Raw genomic sequence first — 23,011 nt, 5'->3', positions numbered from 1 at the left:
TTCATGTCTAAAATCTGTTTGATTTCGTGTTGAACATTGGCTCCACAATAAAGTACCTAAAGAACTAATCCTTCTAATAGAACTTTGCTACATAAACTTTGTTTATTATCTGCTTACAGTAGGGTTTATACCTTAGTATTGGGTAGGATATCATAAATTGGATATTTCTTGAGTCTAGCCATTTAATAAAAGAACCATAAGGAAAAGATGTAGTCAGTAAAAGAAGATTTCAAAATAATATTGTATATCAGCAGGGATTTTCTTAATTATCTTATACAAAATGTGCATATTTCCTTATTATCATTTGGCAGCTATACCACTTCAGTTTTTTAATTGACTTATAACTGGGACGGCTTATATTTTTAAGGGCCTTATATTCTAACAAATTTGCAGATGACACAATATATTACATCATGTATACTCCAGGTCACAAAAGTGATTCAAACATGCTTTGGTTTCAAAAGTAGAATTCAGTCTTCATTCTCAGTTATAAAATACAAAATACAGTGGAGGGTAACTCATGTTTTCAGCCTAATTTCAAAACAAAACGATCCTTTTATTTTACCAATTAGTAGGTTTAGACTTATGTGCTCATGGACTATTGATTTGTAGACCATTTGGGCTGCAGGCATAATTTCATGGGGTGTGGCCGTCACCTAGCAAACCATTTTATAGCTTCCTTATTACATTTTACTTTACTCAAGCATGGACTAGGTGGCTAACCACTCTCCTTTGGAGGTATAATAATATTTTAGATTATAAGATAAAACCTTAAAATGAGTATTTCATTACTTTCTAGGTAACAGCCATCTTCTTTGAAATTTTCTGGTCCTGACACTGTTAAAATTTATTCCTATTTTTATGACTCCAAGGGAATGGTTTGCCACCCCCTTCTACCTTTAAACCTAAAAAAGCTAAATTCCTATTAAATGCGTGAGTTAGTCATTCCCTGACTTTGACCAGTGCAGAGGTTATTGCAGGGCATACTGTAGCACTAGTTGCTGTATATAATAAGCTATTGTCATTACCATGCCAGTCAGTGATCAGTTTGCTAATAAAACAAAGCATTTGGCAAGAACTATTGTGATGATGGTTGGCAAATGGATTAAATAAATAATAAAAATAAATGGGATTTAGCAGTGGCTTTGCACAGACAGAGTGGCTCTTCGTCCACTGTAATTACAACTAGAATTTTATAAGTTGATTTTTGTGGAGGAAGGATAACAAGAGAAACCTGTGCAAAAGCCCTTGAAGCACAGGAGAGAACCAACAAGCAACTCTACTGACATACGACACCAAGCACAGTGGGGCTCCAACCCGGGTTGCATTGGTGAGAAGCGAGAACTGTGCCATCCTCTCTTTCCAATGCTACATCGCAATGCTAATGCTGAAAACACTGACTAGCACTATTAATAATAATTGAAAAAAGACCACCTTGTATCCACCCTTGGCATCATGCTCAACCTCAATGATGTCTTAATCTTCTCTTTTTCCCCTATTAACAGGATGGTGGTGTGGACAGTCTCGTCTTTGCAAACATAGAAAGAAATGAGCTGAAAAACAGAACAACAGAACTTGAAGAAGAACTTACTGCCAAGAAAAGTGCTCTGAAACAAATAAGCAGAGAAAATGCTGATTTGAAGTCCAAACTAGACCTGATGATGAAGGATGAGACTGGCGCGTCAGTGATAAAAGATCTCACAAGACAAGTAGAAGAATACAGGGAAAATCTTCGCACTAAACAAGCAATATTAACAGACATTAATAAAGAAAATCAAGAGTTACGAGCACAATTAAGTGGTAAAAAGCCAATCCAAGGAGATGCTGTTAAAGTCGAGCAACTGACAAAAGTACTAGAAGTCAAACAAGCTGCTTTGGAAGACTTAAATAAACTAAATGAACATCTTGATGCAGAGAATAAACAGCTGAAGAATCAAATTAGTGGTCTAAGTAAAGGCAGTGACTCATCGCTTGAGCTTCAAAGAGGCCTTGAAAGTAAATCAGCTGAATTGGAAGAGCTGAAGAATTTTAATGAATTGATTCTGGAAGAAAATACGATGCTTAAAGAAAAACTGTCTTCAAATGAATTGGAAGTGGACGATGATTTGCGACAAAAACTGAGAGTAAAGGATCAAGCTCTTGTGGAAATCCAAATTAATTATCAAAGTTTACTTCATAAACTCGAAGAGGTGGAGTCCCAGAAAAGTAGGGCTCAAATTCAGGAAAGTTTTCAACAGTTGGACGATCTCTCCGCCTTGGTTTCACAGAAGGAAGCAGAGATAGCTAATTTGATAGCAGCAAGAGAACAGCTTGAAGAGAAGCTAGAAAACTCGGCTCATATTCATGTTCAGTTAGAGGAAAGCCATAGAAGGTCTGTTGATCTGGAAATGGAATTGGACAAACTTCGTGCTCAGATACGAGACCTAGAACGCGAGGCATCCAAGACATCAGACCTGTACGAGGAATTGAGAATCAAGGAAGAAACGTCAAATCGATTATATCACGAAAATGAAGACCTGAAGGCCAGATTGGCCACTATTGAGTCGTCAAATCTCAAAGAACTTCTCGAAGAAGGTTATAGAAATCTTGAGGCAATGTCTGCTGAGTTAAAGGAGAAGAATACTGAAGTCGAAAGGCTGAGTAATACACAGCAATTGAGTAACAAAAGAGTCAATGATCTCGAAAATGAGGTTGTTTCTTTGAGAGCTCTTGTTGCCAGTCTCGAAGACAACTCACTTTCGGAAAATTCTCAGATGGAGAACCTAAGGGAAAATCTGAAAGCCAAACAACAGACTGTCAACCAGTTGAACCAAGAGTCAGAAGAACTCCGTGAAAAACTCTCCCAGTTAAAAGAACTGTCTAAGAATGATAAAGAACTACTTAATACTGCACAAGACAAGGTAGTGGAACTTGAAGGTGAGTTGAATAAGAAAGATGAAGAGTTGGAGAAGACTCGTTCAAGTCAAAAGATAATGGAAGATGATTACCAAAAGAAGATCTCAGAACTACTACAAGAAATAGTTGAACAAAGAAGACAAATCGATGCAATGGAGGACAATTCAAAGTCAGAGTCTTCGGTTCTGGAAAACATGAAAACATCTCTCAAGGCAAAGCAAGACACGATGATGCAGTTGAATAAAGAGAACGAAGAAGTTAGAGCCGAGTTGGAGAAGTTAAGTTCCAAATTAGATGAAGTTTCTCAGGATCGTGATAACAAGAACAAGGAGATGGAGGAGGTGAAGAGTGAAAGAGATAATAAACTATTACAGGTGATGGAACAGTTAGCTGGTAAAGATGGTGAACTAGACGATCTGAAGACTGCGAATGAAGAAAGAGAGAAGAAATTACAGGAATCGCAAAACGAGGTAATATACAAAAAACTTGTACATTGAAGCATATGGGCCAACCTCGCACCCTATCGCCCTCCCAAACAACAAAAGGTTCGGAATAACAGAAATCTCTATGTAATGAAGTGGTTCCCTTTATGGATAATACCCGGTAGTCTCTCAGTAGCCGATCCAAAAGTGGTTCCCCTTTTAAAATCATGGATCCGCCACTGATACTAATGGAGTTGCTGTGAATTTGGCGGGAACTTTTCGCGCTAAAACGTGCGCGCTCGCCCGGCTCATTCCTCCAATATTAATTCAAACTGTCTTGAGTTTAAACAAATGTGTCGTAGTAGATAATTTTATCACCGTAGGTGCGAAATATAGTAGACTGACGTTTCGGACGTTAGTCCTTCGTCTTGAGTTTAATTGAATTTGGACAAACGCATTTTGATCCCCCCTTAACTAAAATCTTGGATTCGGCCCTGCATGATAAATTACACCTATTCAGTCAAAAAAAGGTTTTCAGGGCCAAGGGAGAAGTGCGCCATCTCCTGTGGCTCTGACAACCTCTTTTGAAATAGGTGTGTGAATTTCGTTCTCGATCTAAAATTTGTAACCTTTTTTCATTATGATTTTGTTTACTAACCGTGTTCTTGTTTCCAGTTACTCACTTTTAAGACGCAATCCGAAAATCTCGCAGAACAACTAGAAACGGCACAGAACCGTTTGTTGGAGTTCCAGAGTGTAGTAGAAACCAAAGAAAACGATATAAGGAAACTGAATGAACAACTGCTAAATATAAGGACTGAACAAGAAGGATTGAAACAGGATACTATACAAGAAGGGCAAGAAATGTTGGGGAAGATCAAGATGCTGCAGCAGCAGTTAGCTGAAGTGAGTAGATAGTTAATTAGCAGTGATCTGAGTTAGGTCAGCCGATACGCTGTTTCGGGGTTTCCAACTGTGAGTTAGCCATGCCCAGACTTAGGTCAGTCCAGTCCATGGACTGTTTCAGGGTATTGAGCATCGAGTTAGCCGTGTCCTGACTTAGGTCTACCCAAAGGCTGTTTCAGGGTATCGAACTGTGAGTTAGCCATGCCCAGACTTAGGTCAGTCCAGTCCATGGACTGTTTCAGGGTATTGAGCATCGAGTTAGCCATGCCCTGACTTAGGTCACTGAGCCCAGAGGCTGTTTCAGGGTTCGATAAAATAGGACTGGTCACAAGTGGATCAGTAACTTTGCTTTCTTTTTTCAATTTAGTTCTCAATTCTAATTCTGTGGCGCACTTATTTTTTCCAACAGAGCGACAGCACTCTGAAGAAGCAACAAGAAAACATGCAGAAAACATCTGACGAAGTGGTCGACATGACGTCAGTGATTGACGACCTCAAGCATCAGATAACCAAAAAAGAACAGAGGATTGAAGAACTAGACCAGCAACTCGTAGAATCAAGAGAGAAAAGCGCTTTAGAATTGAAACAAGCTGCAGAAGAATTCAACCAAGAAAAATCAAGACTGATGAAAGAGTTGCAAGAGAAAGACGGCATGTTGGAAAACTTGAATGGAGAGTTCAGTGTCTTGAAAGAAGATCTAGCGAAGAAGGAAAGTGAGCTTGAGAAAATGAAAGGTGAATTCATTGCTACGATATCCGAGGTTGAGACTATGCGGGTGCAGTTTGAAGATGAAAAGGAGAAGTCTTTGAACTTGGAGAATCAACTTGAAGAAATAAGGAGAAAGAATGATGAAGAACTTGAACGAATCCAGAGTTCGTATCAAGAAGAAATGCAGAAGGAAACCAATGAACACATGAAAGAACTACAAGGTTTAAAAACGCAGTTAGAGCGGCAAATTGAAGAGAAAGGCCTTGAAAGAGATCTATCAATGAAAACAGAGGTTGATCAACTGAGAGCAATTTATGACAGCGAATTCAATACACTGAAAGATTCCCTTGAGAAACAGAAGTCGTTGAGCAGCGAGTTGGAAAAGCAAAGAGATGAAGCTCAGGTTAATTATGATCAAGTTCGAGAGCGATTTCTGGAGAAGGAGAAATCTTTGACAGAACTGCAGGAAGTGTTGAAGAAAAATAGCCAAGAAAATGAAAGAGTTATTGAAGAACTCAGAGACGAAGTATCAAAGTATCAGGAATTTGTAGCAAAGCGTGAAAGCGATAAAGAAATGACAGAATCCCACAAGGAAGAAGAGAAGCTCCAACGAGAGCATAGTTCCAAAGAGATAGACAGGCTAGCCATGGAACTCGAAGAAGAAAAGAAAAAATCTTTGCATGTCGAGACACTGGAAAATGATGTTTCTACTCTTGTTGAGGAAATTAAAGATTTAAAGAATGAACTTATGAAAAAAGACAAAGTGATTGCTGAGCTAAATGACAATTTGACGAGCTTCGAAGAAGAACATGATTCGGAAGTCTCGTTGCATGAAGATAGTTTACGCAAGGAGCAAGAAAAGGCAGCTGAACTTGAGAAGAAGTTCGTCCTGGAGATAAGTAGTGAGAGTGCCAAACACCAACAAGAGCTGGAACTTGTGAAGCAAACTTACCAAGAGGCGATGAATGAATTGAAAGGAAGGCTGGAAGAAGCAGAAGCGGCCAACGAAGCAATGCAAGAGAATCAGGCACGAGAGATGGATGACTTTAAAAGTAAACTCGAGGAGTACACGAAGAATGTGGAGGAACAGCTATTCCAGCTAAAGGCTGAAACAGAGAATAAGGCTAAAGGGGATATTAAGAAAGTTCAGGAATCTCACCAAAAAGAAACGCAAAAGCTAATGGAAAAGCTGAAGAATCTTACCACAGAAAAAGAGATGAAAGATGCTGAGAATGAAACGTTGAAGAAACAGTTGAAGGACATGGTTGATCAGCAGAACTCTGGTATAGACAATGAAGAGCTTTTGAAACGGCGCCTAGAAATAATGAAAGAGGAATATGAAGGACAGATCAATTCCTTGAAAGAACAACTACAAAACTTAGACGAAAAACACCAAGCTGAACTTGGTGATTTTTCAGAAGAAAAGGAGCAACAATTCGTGACAGTTATGGAAGAAGTAATTCAGAAACATCAACGAGAATTGGAGGAGCTGAAAGCAAAGAGCGGCTCGGATGGAGAGAAGGACTTCGACGAACGCTTACGAACAATGGAAGAAGAAAAAAGACTTGAAATAAATCGTGTACACGAGAGACTGTTGCAAGAAAGCGAGGAGAGGTTAGCAGAAGGTCAGCAGCTTCTTCTACAACAGATAAATCAAAAGGAGCAAGAGGTCCTGATGACGAAAGAGAAAGCTAACGAGTTGGAACGAGAATTAACGGGCGTCAGAAAAGAAAAAGATCGACTCTTACACGAAGTGCAGATATTAACAGAAACTCGAAAAATCATGGATAACGAGAGATCTCCTATTAAAGAACCTATAATAGGAAAGAAAATAAGGCAGGTTGTGCAGGAAGAACCTCTATTTGCGGCCTCTATTGCTGACCAAGTCGAGGGGCTACCTCCTAGTGCTGATTCTGAAGAAACCCCTTCTTCATCAGAGCGGCCAGAGTTGGCGAATAAGCTGCAACAGATGGAAGAGATCATCCATGAGAAAAATAAAGTTGAAGTCGAATTGAACAAACAGCTGAACGATCTCAAGAAGGAACTGAAGCATGCCCGAGAATCGTCGAAGAAAGATCTCCACGACAAACAGCAACGTGAACGGACATTAGAGTCCAGTAAAGAACAGCTCGAGATGCAGTTGTCGGCCCTGGAGAGGGACAGTTATGACTCAATTAATGAGTTGTCTATATTGCAAGAAAGGTTGCAGGAAAAAGAACGAGTCGTGGAGGAGCTGAAAGATGAGAAGGATAATCTGCTTTCGGTGTTGAAGGAGAATAATGAGGTGGCTTCCCGGGAGAAGGAGTCGTTGTTGAATGCATGCAAGAAGCAAGACGTCATGATCAAGGTATTAGATCATTTATTTCACTGTTTCTGTCTATCTTGTTTCATGTTTTTCCGTTGCAAATGTGCGCCATATTAAGAATACAGTACACCCAGTGGCTGACAAACCTATTGCTCTTGTGCCATGATCAAGTGGAATTTAGAATAATATTTTTGCTGAGGGAGGAAAAAAGGAAAAAGACTCTTCAACCACAGTTGCGAACCAACAAGCAACTTTACTCACGTGTGTTGGTGGGCCAATCATCAAGCCCTTCAAATACCGCAACGCAGTAATTACATTACAATTTGTTGTTTTCATCATGCGTACGGCTTGAAAAAACAAGCAACACAGCATGAGTAAAGAGCTGGTACGCAGGCTAAGAAGAAATATAAATAGTTTTGATCGCGTTGTTGTCGGTTACTTTGTCTCTCTTTGTTACTTTAAGCCGCGTGAATAATTTGCACAATCTTGTACAAGGCGATGTTTAATCACAACAAGGTCACCAATGATCGTTCTATGATGACGGTGATTGATCTTTAAGTTAATTTAAGAAAGCGTTATCATTTTTTGATAATAGTTGTAATCTTAAATTGTATGGTCCTACAAGCACACCCTTGTCTAGTTTACAAGTTCAACAAACCAAGTGCATTTTTGCTTTCCGGTAGATGCTGTTCTTGATATTGTTGTTTTTGGTAGTGGTGATGGTGGTTGTGGTTGTGGTGGTTGTAGTAGTGGTGGTAGTATTCCGAGTCGGTGTTTTTGTTGATGTTAATGTTGTAATTAAAAGTTGACCCCTCATAATCTGTTTCAGGAGTTACAAGATCGTATATCCACCTCAGACTCCGTATCAAACGACCTTCAAGACGTCTTTGGTCGTCAGATTCTCGCACTTCAAGACCAACGCGACGAGCTTCAACAACAACTGGAGCAGCAGAAGCAAGAACGAAGCTCGTACGTGGATATACTCGAAGAAAAAAGCGTGCTGGAAGAAAATCTACGCGTAGAACGAGAAAAACTTTCCGAAAAACTACGACAAAAAGAAGTATTGGAACGAGAACTAAACAGAGAAAGAGCAGCTTTGCAGGAACAACTATTCAAACAGAGTAAACTCAATGAAATCATACGACAAAAAGATTCGTTTGAGAAGGAATTGATTAGACAGAAAGACGAATTGGAGGTATGGGTATCAATAGTAGTGACTGACTAAGTGGGTTGATCGTCCCTCTTGTGTCCTACCCCTTGTCCATTGTCCCCACTACTAACTCTTTACCCCCATTACTGTGTTGCTGTTGCTTACTCCGACGGGGGTGAGGGGTGAGGCAGTGATAACGCACTCGCTCCACACCTCAAGGGTCTCGGGTTTGATTCCTCCTATTGTGGATATCTCAGTTGAATAGAAGGTTTTTCTCCCTACCCAATACCTTACATGTTCAAGTAATTTCCGCTTGGATCTGTTAGCTAGCCGTGCCCTGATTTAAATAAACCCACAGTTTGTTTCAGGGTTTGATGAAATTAATGTTTTGTATGAACCAAATTCGTTTCAGGACGAGCTCGGCGAGATCGAAAAGAAACTCATGGAAAAAGAAGAACTCTTAATTCGTGAGAAGGAGCTACTAGAGCAAGAAATGAAAAACAAAGAAATGCAGTTGCAAGAATGGGAAAAGGAATTCCACGAAAAAGAGATGGAATTCTCGAGCTCTTTGGATCAGCTCAGGAGAGAGTTGGATACAGATTACAGACAACAGATGGTGCAGTTAGAATCGACACTCCAGGACCGCTACAGTCAGGATATGGAGACACTAGTGGCTGGTCATCAAGAACAGGTGCTTTGGGGATAACTATTAGAAAGAGGGTTCCTGGGGTGGGGGGCTATACCTCATTACAAAATAGTGTGTCGTATTTCACGGGGTTTTACCTCGTTGAAGTAGAAGCAATCATAAAATGTATTCTTTAGGAATAATTTTCAGACCAATACTTCTTTTCCGCGACATGTTTAATTGGTTTAACTTGGTTGTGCCTTAAAAGTATCAAAATTATCCCATAGATCAGTTCAATCTAATCTTTGGTATCCAAAAGTCTGCCTTTTTTGAAATAGGTGTATGTAACATTAGAGTTAGAGATACTCTAAGAGACCATGAAGTAATAGGGTGACCCTAGTACTATGGAAAAGACTCTTGTTTCTCTTCCCTAGGGAATATCAAAGAGAAAAAAGCAAGTCCAAGCAATACAAGTGCCACCCTACATTCATTTAAATTGCCACTAAATATTGTGAATAGCGTGTGGGTGTGGGGGGAGGTGTGGGTGCTGGGGGAAGGGGGAATCAGTTCTAGAACTGAAATGTTTGAATCGTATATATTTTGATACCTTCGTTGTAGGCTTACTTATAGTATAAGAATGCTACTCCTCAAATCCTCAGAATCCAATATCTTTTATTGTTATTATTATCATTAATCAAAAAATCAAACATTTTAAGCAATTCTTCCTTATCTAGTAAAACAGATTTGGCTTATTTAGCTGTTTTACTCGAAAACGTTTCTGGGTTTTCTGTTTTTGTCATATTTTGAAACTCATTTTATTGTTAGGGTAATGTTCTGCGGTTATTGATAGTAACAGTACTCGTCGTAATCTATCGTGTTCAGTCTGGGTAAAGAAGGGCAAAGATGGTTACAGATTTTGTTGTTGTATCAGTTTTATTCTCAAGGTTGTGGGCTTTGTCACGGTTTTCGTTTTTTCATTGTACTTCATTTGTTGTTCACTCCATATTAATGTGTACGCTTTGTTTCATTGCATGACATTTGTAACAGTCGAATTCTTGTCACGGTTAGCTGAAGAACTATAAAAGCGTGACATCTTAATATTATTAAACCTTTCAAAATAAACTTGTAACTTTGGTTACTGCTAAAACGAGAAAAATACGAGGGCTTTGTAAGAAGTTATCAACCTTAAACCATGAAGTCTGTAGTCATTTCTGCCCTCTTTGACCTCGACATAAAACATAATAATCCTAATATATCGTATTTCTATTAAGGAATTTCAAATATGTTAACCTTGAATCGATACACAGTCGGAGGTCGTTCGTATCTACAAGAAATAAATACGACGCTAAAATTCACTGAAATTACTATTTTTAAAGAGATATTTTTGAATCCTTACTAACTCTGTGTGTATTTGGAGTAAAAGAGAGATCAAAATACACCAAATTAAAATTACTAAAAAAATTAAAGAAATTAAAAGCTTTACTTAAAGAGACAATTTTATACGTTATTTAGTCAGTATGGTTATTGGAATTCACGATATTATTCAGATTTAAAATAAAGCGTAAAGTTTTTTCAGATTATAATAATATTAAATTGTTAGATAAAATAGACTTTTAGTCGGAAATTATAAAATCGATGTAACTTTTATATTCAGTTACGGAGTGTTTATAAATAAAAATCTTTAAAGTTATTTAACTGTGGTTTTACTGAATGTGTCTATTTGGTGTTGTACTTCTTCTTTTCCTCTTTACTCAGACTGAATTCTCTACGCTATTTTCTACTTTAATTTCATTTGAAGTATTTGTTCTCCTGTAATATCTTTTTTTATTCGCTTTGTTTTGTCACTTTTTTCGTCAGTTTGTACGATAAGATTTTGTCTACGTCTTTTACTTCTTCTTTACTCAGACTAAATAGTGTTCTCAACGCTATTTTCTACGCTGATTTCATTTTAAATATTCCTTTTCCCAGATAATTGCAACTTCTTTTTTTATTCGTTTCGTTTTGTCACTTTTTTCGTATGTGGAATGAGATTTTATCTACGTCTCTTACTGATTGCAGAATGAATTCGCTACGCTATTTTCTACACTAATTGCAAGTTGAGAATTATTTTTCTCTAATAGCTGTAGTATCTTTGTTCTCCGACGCTTTTTGTCTTTTTTTTTTTTTTTTTTTTTTTTTTTTTTTTTTTTTGACAGTTGAATGAGATTTTCTTGACGTTTTTGACAATTTTACTGTCCAGAGTCCAATTTCAAAGTCCTGCCAAGAATACATCACCGACTTGTTTGTCCGGTTTTCCTTTTTTTTTTTTTTTTTTTTTTCTTTCCTTTTTCATTTCTTTATTCATAAGTCTGCTGTCGTCGTATTCTTATCCATTCATGTTCATTCAGTTGATACTTTTCTTCATTCATTTGGATGTTTCAGATTTCTTCAAATGTATCCCAGTAGTCATTCTTATAATTTTATTCATTTTCCCCCTTCATTTTCAATTATTCCTGTGTCCTGGGTTTTTTTCCAGCTTTTGTTTTCATCAGTCTTTCTTTTCTTAACCTTTTTACTTTTTCTATCATTTTCACTCGGAATTTTTTTTCATTCATTTATTCTTTTCCATTCTTCCACTAGCCTCGATTATTTTTTTCATCCGTATAAGTAATTTACTTGCTTTATATTGTAACCAGTAAGCTAGAGAGTTAGACGACTGTCACTCAAACACTGGTCTATCCATTGTCATGTATCTCGTCTGTCTTCTACCATCAAGTTACCACGATTCTCATTATCATTCAAAGATATCAACTGCAACACGAATGGCAGCCGTACCTGTAGCACCTGTTGCCATAGAAATTAAAAACAGTCATGTTACTTTCGTTGCCACGACAACAAGAACAAAACAAGTGTCTTTTTCAAACATTAATTTTCAAATTACAAGAAAAAAATCATATTCCGTTCTATCGTTTGATTGCATATTTGATTTTTATCTCTTTTTCTCGGTTTAAGCATACTTCTTGTTTTTATTTTCGTATTTCCGGACTCAGAACCGTTTTTTTCGAATCCATTATAAACATCTTTTACGCGGGTCGATTTGTCAAGATGATCATTTTTGTTCACTAAACATTGTTTACTCTATACTGTAATTCTTTCCAAAAGACTTGTTTTGATCAACTTTAATAATTTTTCATTTTTAATATCTAATTTTTTGGCTTCGTAAAACTAGTTTTTAGTATTTTCTCGCTTTAGACTAGCGTAATAAATCATCTATGTCACGTAGATCGAACAACGTTTCAATCAAGAAAAGAAGCTTGCGTTATGAAATCTATGAAGTAACTCGTAACAGCTGATACGTAATGGCATCGAACTATGCCCATATAAATAGCGCTGAGCAAACATCACACGACCGCTTGGCACTGGTTTGGTCACCGTGACATAGCCAGACTAAAAGAACGACAAACTAGCATCATTCAACCACAGGTCATGCTATCCAGCCATGTACTATCGGCTAGAAATAGGAATGTATCGGGTATATTATTTTCTAGAGCGTCTGAAATAAACTGGAAAGCAACCTCGTGGATTTTAAACTAACATTGGTTGATGTCACGGGAAATCCTCATTTTGTACTTCTTTACGATCTTCTGGCTTGGTTTTTAATGTATAAAATCGTGTTCAGATGTCATGGGATCTTGGAACGAACTCTCTCTGTGGCTTGTAGATTCGTTGATGGAAAGGCCATGTTTTAAGGTCAGGATGAACGAGTTTATAGATCAATATTGTAAAACGACGTGTTATACCATTTGCTCGGAGACTTTTTTCATTTTTGGCTGTTTTTCATATTTTATTGACTTCATGCCAGAAACTGTATTTTTACCGTTAACATAGAATAACCTTATGATGATAGATTTGTTTTGAAATGGTTCTGAGTCTAAACTTTTTTAGAAAATTACCGCTTAACAACTTACGATTATTCATAGCAAAAACAAATTTGCCAAGACGCTACATTCTCGCTCAGAAAATGTTAATTATTTTTATTAGATTACGAAAAACATAGGGATACATATGAATATATATCTGATCTTAGAAGAAACGGTTAAACTACAAGTGAATATATTTTAGTCGCAGTCACGAAATGAATGTACTAACTCTTCAATAGCCGCTGACTTGATCAAATCAACCAATCAGAATTTCCAATACAAACCATTTAGACCACTTGCGACACCTGTTACGAGACTCATAACGAGACTTCCTATTGGTTGACCGAGTATTTAGGAGTAAATATTATGACATATTACACATTCGCATCCTTGACTCAAAACCTCCATTTCCTTTACTTGCATTCAATATTTTCTTTATTCTAATTTAGACATTAACTTTTTGCCGTATTCTCAAATTATATTAATATTGACAGTTTGGCAAAATTCGGAAGTTTTGACTAAATTGTTTTTCGTTCGTTGTGTGTTATGAAAGGATCAAGTATTCTGATGTTCAAACAGTAAACACAAGCTCGTTTTATGTTGAATGTTTAATGCACACATTGTCTATGCCAGCTATGTTTTTGTCATACATCGTTGTCATTGGTCGTGTTGTAATGCCTGACAATGTGTCGCTAAGTGTCTTTATTAATTAGACCGAACTGTTCTTCCCAATTGCCTTCTTTTCACAAAAAAGTTGCCTGACTACGGTATCTACGTTGATTTTGGCGTATGTTTTGCTCTTGTAAGATCAATATTTCTTCATATGACGGACAAGACTTCAATTTCTCAAGGTAAAAAAAGTTAAACTAATATACCTATAATCGGAATATGCCTCAAACATTTATCCTATAAAAAAATGAAAGATTTTATTCTACGCTCGGTTGTGGTCGAGTAATCTTGGCTGCACGGCTCCATCCTGATCTTTACCTATTCCCGCTCTTCAATATTTGTGTATGCTGTACTGTTTTATTGCTTGCGGTTCGTTTATAAGTTTATTGATTAATTTACCTCGTTAGTTTTTAATCTCATGAACTTTACACTGGTGGAGCAATATTCTGTCGCATGAGGGGCAAGAATTACATCTTTCTTGCCAGGCTTTTAGTCCACACCAGGCTCCTCGATCCATATATATATAGTACATGCATTTTTCGTTTATTCTCATACCTTTATTGTTTTTTTTTTATTTATTTATTTTTCCATTCGAAACTAACTTTTTTTTTTTCATCGTTTTGCCAAACAAACCAACATAGATAATGTAAAGGGTTGTATGAGGGGAGCTCGCTAGCAATATCTCTAGATCTTGTAGGTTTTGAATACGTCTGCTTGCGGAAAGTTGACATCTCAAGGTAAATAAGAGATAATGTTGTGACAATCTCTTTCACCTTAATGCAAATACACGTTGGATTAGTATGATAACTTACTTTTCATTTGCGAGAAATTCAAATATTAGGAGATAAGAGTGTTTTGAGTGAACACTTTCGGTAGAAAAAGGGTAATTGTGATCGGTGCATTAACTATTGAAGTAGATCACATCGTTAATTATTTTTGGACTGCATTATTATCAGTGTCATCATCATTATACTACATCATTATCAATGTCATCATCATCAGCATTCTGCATCATCATCAGTGTCATCATTATCATTATACTACATTATCAGTGTCATCATAGTCATCAGTAGACTGCATTATTATCAGTGTCATCATTATCATCAGCATTCTGCATCATTATCAGTGTCATCATTGTCATCAGCATTCTGCATCATTATCACTGTCATCATTATCATCAGCATTCTGCATCATTATCAGTGTCATCATTATCATCAGCATTCTGCATCATTATCAGTGTCATCATTATCATCAGCATTCTGCATCATGATCACTGTCATCATTATCATCAGCATTCTGCATCATTATCACTGTCATCATTATCATCAGCATTCTGCATCATCAGTGTCATCGTCATCATCAGTAGACTGCATCATTATCAGTGTCATCATCAACATTATGAGTAGACCGCGTTATTGTCACCAGTGTCAGCATCGACATAAACATCATTATCATCATCACGGACTGCATCATTATCTGTGTCATCATTATGAGTAGACCTCATTATTATCTGTTTCATCATAGGTTATAACCCTTAGAAGGCAGCAAAATTTAAGAATTTGCAACGAGAGCAACCTCTGTCATTAAACTTATTGAATGTAATTTCGTCCTCTATAGCGATGAATGAGTGCTCAAAGTCTGATTGTTGATGTTAATCAAAATCATAATTATTCTTACAAGAATTCACTTCCAATCTCGTATGAACCATTCTTCACTAAACAATGCTTGCTTCAAAACTCGGCACTCTTTATAAAGACCCTCAAAATCTTCAGACGTTCAACAGTAGCACAGGAAACCCAGCTGCTATGCTTTCTTTCACATCTATTCATTAATCGCTTTATTGTCCAAGTGCAATTAAAGACTGAGCCTCTATTATGGAAATACCACTGGATCATTCAAAATTCAAAATAAATACCTGAAACAAAAGTCTTGTCAAAACTGTATCCGGCTTTTGAATAGGACAACTTGGAAGCGGTATACTAAACATTGGTCATTATTTTCAAGTTAGCGTCCTTTCGAAAAACAATATGTAGAAACAGTCCTTTACTAGCTTGGTTGAATGATTCTGGGTTATTTTTATGGTTACAGATTGCTCGCATGAGTGATGATTTCGAGGAAAGACTCAAGGTTCTGAAGAGTCAACTGGAAACCGAAAGACTGAAGCAAGTTAGCACGATGAAGAGCGTACTCGAGAGACAGCAATCCAGTGAACTCGTTGACTTGGAAGAAAAACATCGCGGGGATTTGGAAGAGATAAGAGACGGTAAGTGCAGGATTTTCTATTATTATTCCATATTATCTACAGACTGTACTAAATATTTAGACTTCGAGGTTGAAGGAATTAGATTGAATCAGAATTGAATTATACTAAATATACTGCAGAAATAACACCTCGAAAAACATCAACACCAAAAGAGACAATGCACAATCTATAAATTATAGAATTTGTTTTATATCCTTCGTAGAAATAAATGTTTTTTTAGCTTAACTTAAGCAGACAATCGAAACGATATTACAGCTACAATATTCAAATTTCGAAGTTTGATTATAAAGTAGTTTCACAAATAGTTATCTTCTCTTACTGTCTATTTAACATCGCTGTAATAAAGAATAAAATACAAGATTTTTACAGATAATACACATCAAAATAATCTTTATAGTCTAGTATTAAGATCATTGAGCGTTAGAATGAATGAATATTATGAATGTTAATAAATAAGCAGATATCAATTTTATATTTTCCCGCCTTTTTCAAAAATATTTCAACGCGCACTCGTTTCTTTTTTTTCAAACACGAATTTGGTGCGATTATTCATGTATTTATTCACTACGATAAATTAGATTATTTAGTTTTCAAACATTTTTAAATTAACGTGCATTGAAATTAGTTTATTGTGTTGATTTTGTTTACTTAATTATTAAATATGTTGATTTTAAAATTCAATTATATTTAGGATGTGTAGCAAGGTATTTTGGTTAGATAAAAACGCTAAGCCCAAGCTTTTCTGATCGCACAATAAAATGTATATTTGATACAAAAGTGATCTCCCAGGATTACGAAATAATTATTGTCGAAACAAGAAACTTTCGCGCTATCTTTTCTAATCTAATGCTGTTGTATACAATGCAGAATATGAAAACAGTATTAAACGTTGTGGCGTGACAGGCTCTAATGACACGAAAATCCAAACTTTTCAATCAAATTAAATTCAATATTAGCGCGTGTTTTGGCTGAATCTTTGAAGGCGGGATACAAAATACTGCAGATTTGCTCCTAAGTTAATGATATTGTATAGATTTAATATGCAAAATACTGACAACATTAAACACGGGCTAGTAGTATAGGGAATGGGGGTTCCAGCGCAATCTCAACACGGGCAAGATCCGTATCAAAAATCCACCTACGGACGACCCCCCACTCCAAGTGTGGTTGAGGGCAACAGCGCACTTAAATATATTAGTCTATATATGGAGTGCGAAGAATGTAAAGAGTTCGTTAACGACTTTTGCATAATTTGTCTAAGACCTAAAGTTATCGTACCTAAGCCAGAACCCTTTTGGTGTTGTGGTAAGAAAATGCAAATAGAAGACGACACGTCAGCACAGTGTTACGAGTGTGGTAAGAATATTCGTAATGCCGTACCAAATGCTACCAGAGAGCAGTATTACGCCAATGGAGGTCGTAAGAAAACCCCATACAAAAGAATAAAATACTTTAGGGACTGGATGAGTCATATCCAAGGTTATCGACCGGTATATTTAAGCGACGAAGTAAAGAAGAAAATCATAGACCATTTAGAAGAGCCAACCCCACAAAGCCTACGGAAGACATTGAAAAAATTAAAACTAGGGAAATATTACAAAGCTATTCCCTATCTTTTGTCTGAAATTACCGGTAAGTCTATTCCTGAGGTTTCTGATATGACAAAAGCCGAGTGGATGTTTTGTCGGCTGGATAAGGATATTCCTTATTATCCTGACGTAATTTACGAAATATTTTATGAAATAGACCCCAACCACCCCCTGTTAGGATGGATTCCGAGGCGACAATAACATATTACGCGTAATTCATACGATGAATTTATATTACGCGTAATAATTTGCCAAATAAGGTTATGCAAATAATTTATATTACGCGTAATAATTCGCTAAATGATTCATATTACGCGTAATAATTCGCCAAATAATTCGTATTACGCGTAATAATTCACTGAATTTATATTACGCGTAATAATTCACTGAATTTATATTACGCGTAATTTCTAGACTGACGTTCAATATGTAAATAGAATCCCGTCACGCTCTTTTCGAAGCAGATGTTTACTGAGCAAGCTTTCTTTGAAGCTCTTCTTTTGCCTCCTGGTAGATCTTTTTGCGAGATTCCTCGGAAAGATCTTTTACGACTGTTTTTTTATTCCTTATGTCCGACTTTAGTTTCTCGTACTTTTCCTCTTCAGCTAAGATAAGCGAGAATTCTACGTCGTCTATCTTTCTGTCACGCAAAGCCTTTGAGACGAGGTCAGTGATAGTATTTACTTTAGCCCTTGACAGAGCTATTGTCGTGTCATGCTTGGATATTTTGCTTGACAACTGTTTCATAATACCCGTAGCAAAAGCCGAAATGATACCACAGGTTGCCCCAACGCCGGCCAAAGGAACTCCAACGATTATTCCCGGCCCAGTAAGCGAAGTAGCAACGCCGGAGCCCGTTAACACAACAGATATGGATCCTGAAGTTATCGCAATCTTATGTAGCGTACTCCGGGCTCTGACGTATTTCTTCCTGACCTCCTCATAGTGTTTTGTCTGCCCTTCCAAGTAAGCGAGGATTAGATTTGCCTTATTCAAGCGGAAGTTCTCGGCGTTTAATTCGTTAGGTCCCTCCCTAGGTAAATCAGGATAAAGCGGAGGTGCTGATGGTATAACATCCATTATATACTAATGTACGACGCTTTTGGAAATAACATAGAGGAGCAACCACATAACAGCCACTGGAATTGGGAAGCATTTAAGAAATTGTATCCCAAAGCAGTAACCTCGAAGTTTGAAAGCAGATCTGACGGGATTTACTTCAAAGAGTATGATGACTTAGTTTACAGCAATAAGGATTTGGAAGAGGGATTGGAAAAATTACACCCAAAAACACCCGTTCATAAGCCCGTTTATAAAGCACCTAATTTTCCAAGGAATCTATTATTAACCACGGAAGATTACCCATTTTACGATGCTGAAGGTGGTGTAAACAACTTCGAAAAGCTGGTAACGCACCTGAAGATTTCAGTGGGTAAACAATCATTTAACGTAATACTAAGAAATATCTATAAGAATACGATGTTGAAGCATACGTCGGGTAAAGAGGCCAGGGAATGGTTAGCAGGGCCCAATATGCGGTATTGGCCGCAGCAGTTAGACTTTGCTATTTGGGCTGCCACTAAAGGTTGTGGTGTTGCCGCGGACATGTTTCACATTCCAATTATGCAGTTTCACGTTGCCTTTACGGTAAGGAGGTTGTTGAAGGAGCTTAACGTACCCCTACCGGGAGATAAGGCATTTAATCCAATGAATAACCGATATGACGCCGCAGCCCTGGAAAGGTTAATTAATGAGTTCAAACCACAGCAAGAAGACTTTCGTTATAAGGAGGGTAAGACGCATGGACTAGGCATAGTTTATGTTTGGGGTGTCAATGGTGAGAAGCCAGCCGACTACGGACATCAGGAATACCCAAGTAATGAGTTAGAGTTTAGCGATATGGGTGGTGATAAGGGCAATAATTCATTAATTACTAGAATTCAAACAAACTACCCCGGCACTTGGGATCCGTTCGTGTTAATGAAAGGAAAAGGTCTAAGAAACCTAGCCAGGATTAACCGTAGCATAGAAGCATTCGTGTACTGCATCCTGGGAGCGCAGGTAAATACCCGCAACCCCATTGTTGGATCCCAAGGCGCTTCACAGGAAACGCAACAAGAATTCCTAACTTTATTTGAGTCTGCAATAATAGAAAATGACATATCTAAATCGGTGCAGAGATATCAATTAGCGGTGCAGCAGTCTAAAGTGCGACTGGATTACGCTTTGTCGCCTGGTTGTTGGTTAATGCCAAGTAATTTGGTTATTAACACCAATTCCGTTGTGGGTTATAACAACAAGCTGCAGCGAGCTACTAAGGATATGAAGTTTGGGGTGAATGACGTGAACTCTGACACTCTTAGGAACATTCCTCACTTCGTAGAGAAGCCAAAAAAGTCACACGAAGCGAAGCTACCCGTAGTTAAGAAACCATCAAAGAAGGCCCATGTTATGCCTACGATACCCGAGGAATACGACCATAACTTACTAAAAGCCGGCTTAGCAGCCGCGGGTGTTGGTCTGAGTTATTATATATGGCGATGAACAACCCCTACGTAGCTGGAGTAGATTGCGTTTATACGACTTACACAGGCGAGAAAAAATACACCCAAGCATCTTGGGTTGATGTCACGGGCATGTCCGTGAATTTGAACTACTCAGGGAAGAAGTTAATCCTTTGTAGCATTTGCCTCGGTTCCGCGAGTCATGCTAACATTGGGTTTCGATTTTGTGATGTTAACGGCGCACTACGGCCAATGCGCGCGAAGACGAACAACAGGGAGCCAGCACACTTTTCCGCAGAACCACCGACGAGTAGCGCTGAAAATTTATCGGTTTGGACTTTACACATGGTTGCCGATTGCCATGGGGAGGTAAAGCTGCAGATACGCGTAGACGACACCGGGAGCGTTTGCATAAATAGCATAGAAGATCAGAGAAATAAGGCTTATAATCACATGACAATTAGCACTCTTACGGTGCTTAGCCTTTAAATATATGAATCCACATTTAAGCGAAATGCGTTACCTCCACTACCTAGGGTCAGAGAGTTACAACAAACATGAGTGGTTCGATGTGGGGATGTGGGTTGAAGTTGGAGGTCCTGCGTTAGTCGTTTGCACCATTAACGTTGGTACGTTGGTAAGCGCAAACGTGGGGTTTAGGCTTGTTGATGAGAATAACGAGCCTTTAACTCCCTATCGAACTTCCTCGAGCAATAGGAGAGTAGCTCACTTTTCGATGGAGCCAAACAAGTTTAGCGGTGAAAACCTAACACCAGTTACGTTTCACGTGGTAGTTAACTGTAAGTATGCTAAGCTGCAGGTGTTTCCTGACGACGTTACCAGCGACGGATCAAACTTTGGTTATGTAGTGATAAATGGTGTGTATAAAAACGACGATGCCGCCTGGAACCACAAACCCATTAGCACCATGAGCGTGCTGCCGTTAGTTCCGCATTATCGAGGCGGCGCGAATACTATCTTTACTTATCCCAAGCCGAGAACGCCTCGGGTACCCGACAAGGATAAGCCCCCAGTAACGTACCCAGATAAGATTAACCCTGAATCTTCTTCAGGAGTACCACTCCAATAGCGACGACCAAGATCCAAACGTTATTCCCCACGAACTTTAGCAGTTCTCCGCCGGCCCTAAGTGCCAAGGAAACAACCGAACCCAGCAGCCCAGGAAGACCGGCTGCCATCTTTTTTCCCAAGTCCGCCAGCCCATTGCCTAATTTCTTTACGCCTGCGCCTGTAGCCTTAAGCGCGGATAGGATAACTCCTACTACGGTGCTAATAGCGACCGCAAATGCCAGCGGAACGCCATACTTCAAAAGGGCTCTTTTTACCTTTTCCTTGGTGGTAAGCCCCAATTCTCTTTCCAGGTTTTCCTTTTGCGCCTGTAATTCCGCAAGGCGTACCTCGAGGGCCTCCACTTCCTTTTGAGCTGCTTCCCTTTCCTCTTCGGGGCGGGTTTGGTCGTTGATTATTTCCTGCTGTCGCTCTATTTGCCCCTCCAGGTCTTCGACGGCCTGATCTCTTTGCCGGATTTGTTCTTCCTTAGTGTTAATTTCGGCAACCAACTGCCGCCGTTCCTCTAAAGACCTAGTTATGGCGGTCCGTAAGTCCTTAGCTTCCTCATTATTGATATCCAGGTCTTTCATAGCAAGATTGAAGGCTTGTCTGGCTTGGTCTCTTTCGTCTAAAGCCGTTTCAGCTTCTCGCTTGAATCGTAGCATGACTTCGTTTTTACCCTTGATTTCTTTCTTTTGAGCATCGGTTAGCTGTTGTATTTGTTTTTCATACTCTGTTTCCCTTTCCATTAACGTTTTTTGCAGTTCGATAGCGTGTTTTTCTAGCGCAATCCTTTCATTCAATGCTTCCATACCTTCTAACATGCTTCGGGCGGCCTCTTGAAAGCCCCTTAATCTTGCCACGTTAACCTTGATCGAGCCATTTTCGTCAAAAAGGAGCTGTGGTTTCGTCCAGCGGTCTTTGTCGGGTTGTCTCAGGTCTCTGACGCTTATGAGGACTTTGTTTCCTTTTTCTGTGAGTCTTATCGCGTCAGTGTCAATGTGGGGATGACGCATCCTTAACTCTCGCGTTGCCCACTCTACAGTTTCCCGCGCGGCTGCCTCAGGCTGCTCTATGTTTTGAAGCTCCAAGTACTCAGGGACGGGGCTGCCGTGGTTTTTCGATTGCCACATGCGATTCAAGGCGGCCTTGAAGCTTTTCCATCTATTACCATACTTGTTTTCTAGAGCCATGTCGTAGATTAGGGGGTCGGTTTCCGCGCCTTTAGTCCATGCGTCGTATTCGTCGTCGTTAATGTCTACTTGACCTTCTTCGGTGGTGGGGCCAAAATCCGTTCCTTCTACTTCCATTATATATGATAAGCTCAAAGTTAAACCCCAACGTATTACCTAAGCAGGTTGGCGGACTGAAAGCGGAACGCACCTTTCACCGTGTCACCTTTACCCCCAGCAGCGCTAAGCCAGGGGAAACCCTGTACGTAGGCGTGCCCCGCCTAACGGATAACCTAGTGTTGGTTCCTGGCACCCTGGCGCTAAGGTTTGACCTAGCAATACAACCAAGCACTGCGGACGCGCGTTACGTCGTCAATAACGTGGGTAGAAACCTCGTTTCCAAAATACGCGTAAAGTTCGCAGGGGAATCCCTCTTGGACTTAAATAGGTACGATTTGTATACCACGTACAAAGACTTATGGTTGACTGCATTTGACCGCGCGCAAAGGATAGAGCAGGGAATCGCCAGTGATGCTATACGCAAGGTAAGAAGTGCAACCTCTGGCGCCTCAGGAGAAGACGAAATAAAGGCGGCTTATGGTACTAAATATGTCATTCCATTAGATTTCGAAGTTATCACGAACCACGGTGCATACTACCCAAGGCAGTTAAGCGAGCTGCAGTTCGAAGTGACCCTAGCAGATACTACGAACATCCTACAGGGAAAGGACGTAAGTTCCTCAGCCGTCCACCCATACTCCGTTACTAACTTAGAGCTGCAGTACGAAACGGTATACAGCGAAGACTTAGCACGTAGCGCCGGTATGGAATAC

General features: G+C 38.8%; 1 protein-coding gene across 1 annotated transcript in view; it reads left to right on the top strand.

Annotated features, from left to right (window-relative positions):
• LOC116288203 (uncharacterized) overlaps window positions 1-23,011 on the top strand; it is a 70,877-nt gene that overhangs the window by 2,164 nt on the left and 45,702 nt on the right. The window contains exons 4-9 of the mRNA XM_089036325.1: window positions 1,506-3,365; window positions 3,993-4,223; window positions 4,633-7,278; window positions 8,066-8,431; window positions 8,799-9,077; window positions 15,668-15,842. Coding sequence (XP_088892451.1) covers window positions 1,506-3,365; window positions 3,993-4,223; window positions 4,633-7,278; window positions 8,066-8,431; window positions 8,799-9,077; window positions 15,668-15,842 — 5,557 coding nt within the window. The remainder of the gene's footprint in view (window positions 1-1,505; window positions 3,366-3,992; window positions 4,224-4,632; window positions 7,279-8,065; window positions 8,432-8,798; window positions 9,078-15,667; window positions 15,843-23,011) is intronic.

The sequence above is a fragment of the Actinia tenebrosa genome, unplaced genomic scaffold (genome assembly GCF_029948245.1).
Source record: "Actinia tenebrosa isolate PJP-AT-01 unplaced genomic scaffold, QUT_ActTen_1.0 PGA_scaffold4__44_contigs__length_22323623, whole genome shotgun sequence".
Classification (NCBI taxonomy): Eukaryota; Metazoa; Cnidaria; class Anthozoa; order Actiniaria; family Actiniidae; genus Actinia; species Actinia tenebrosa.
Note: the sequence above shows the minus strand (reverse complement) of the source record. Positions and strands in the feature narration are given on the sequence as shown.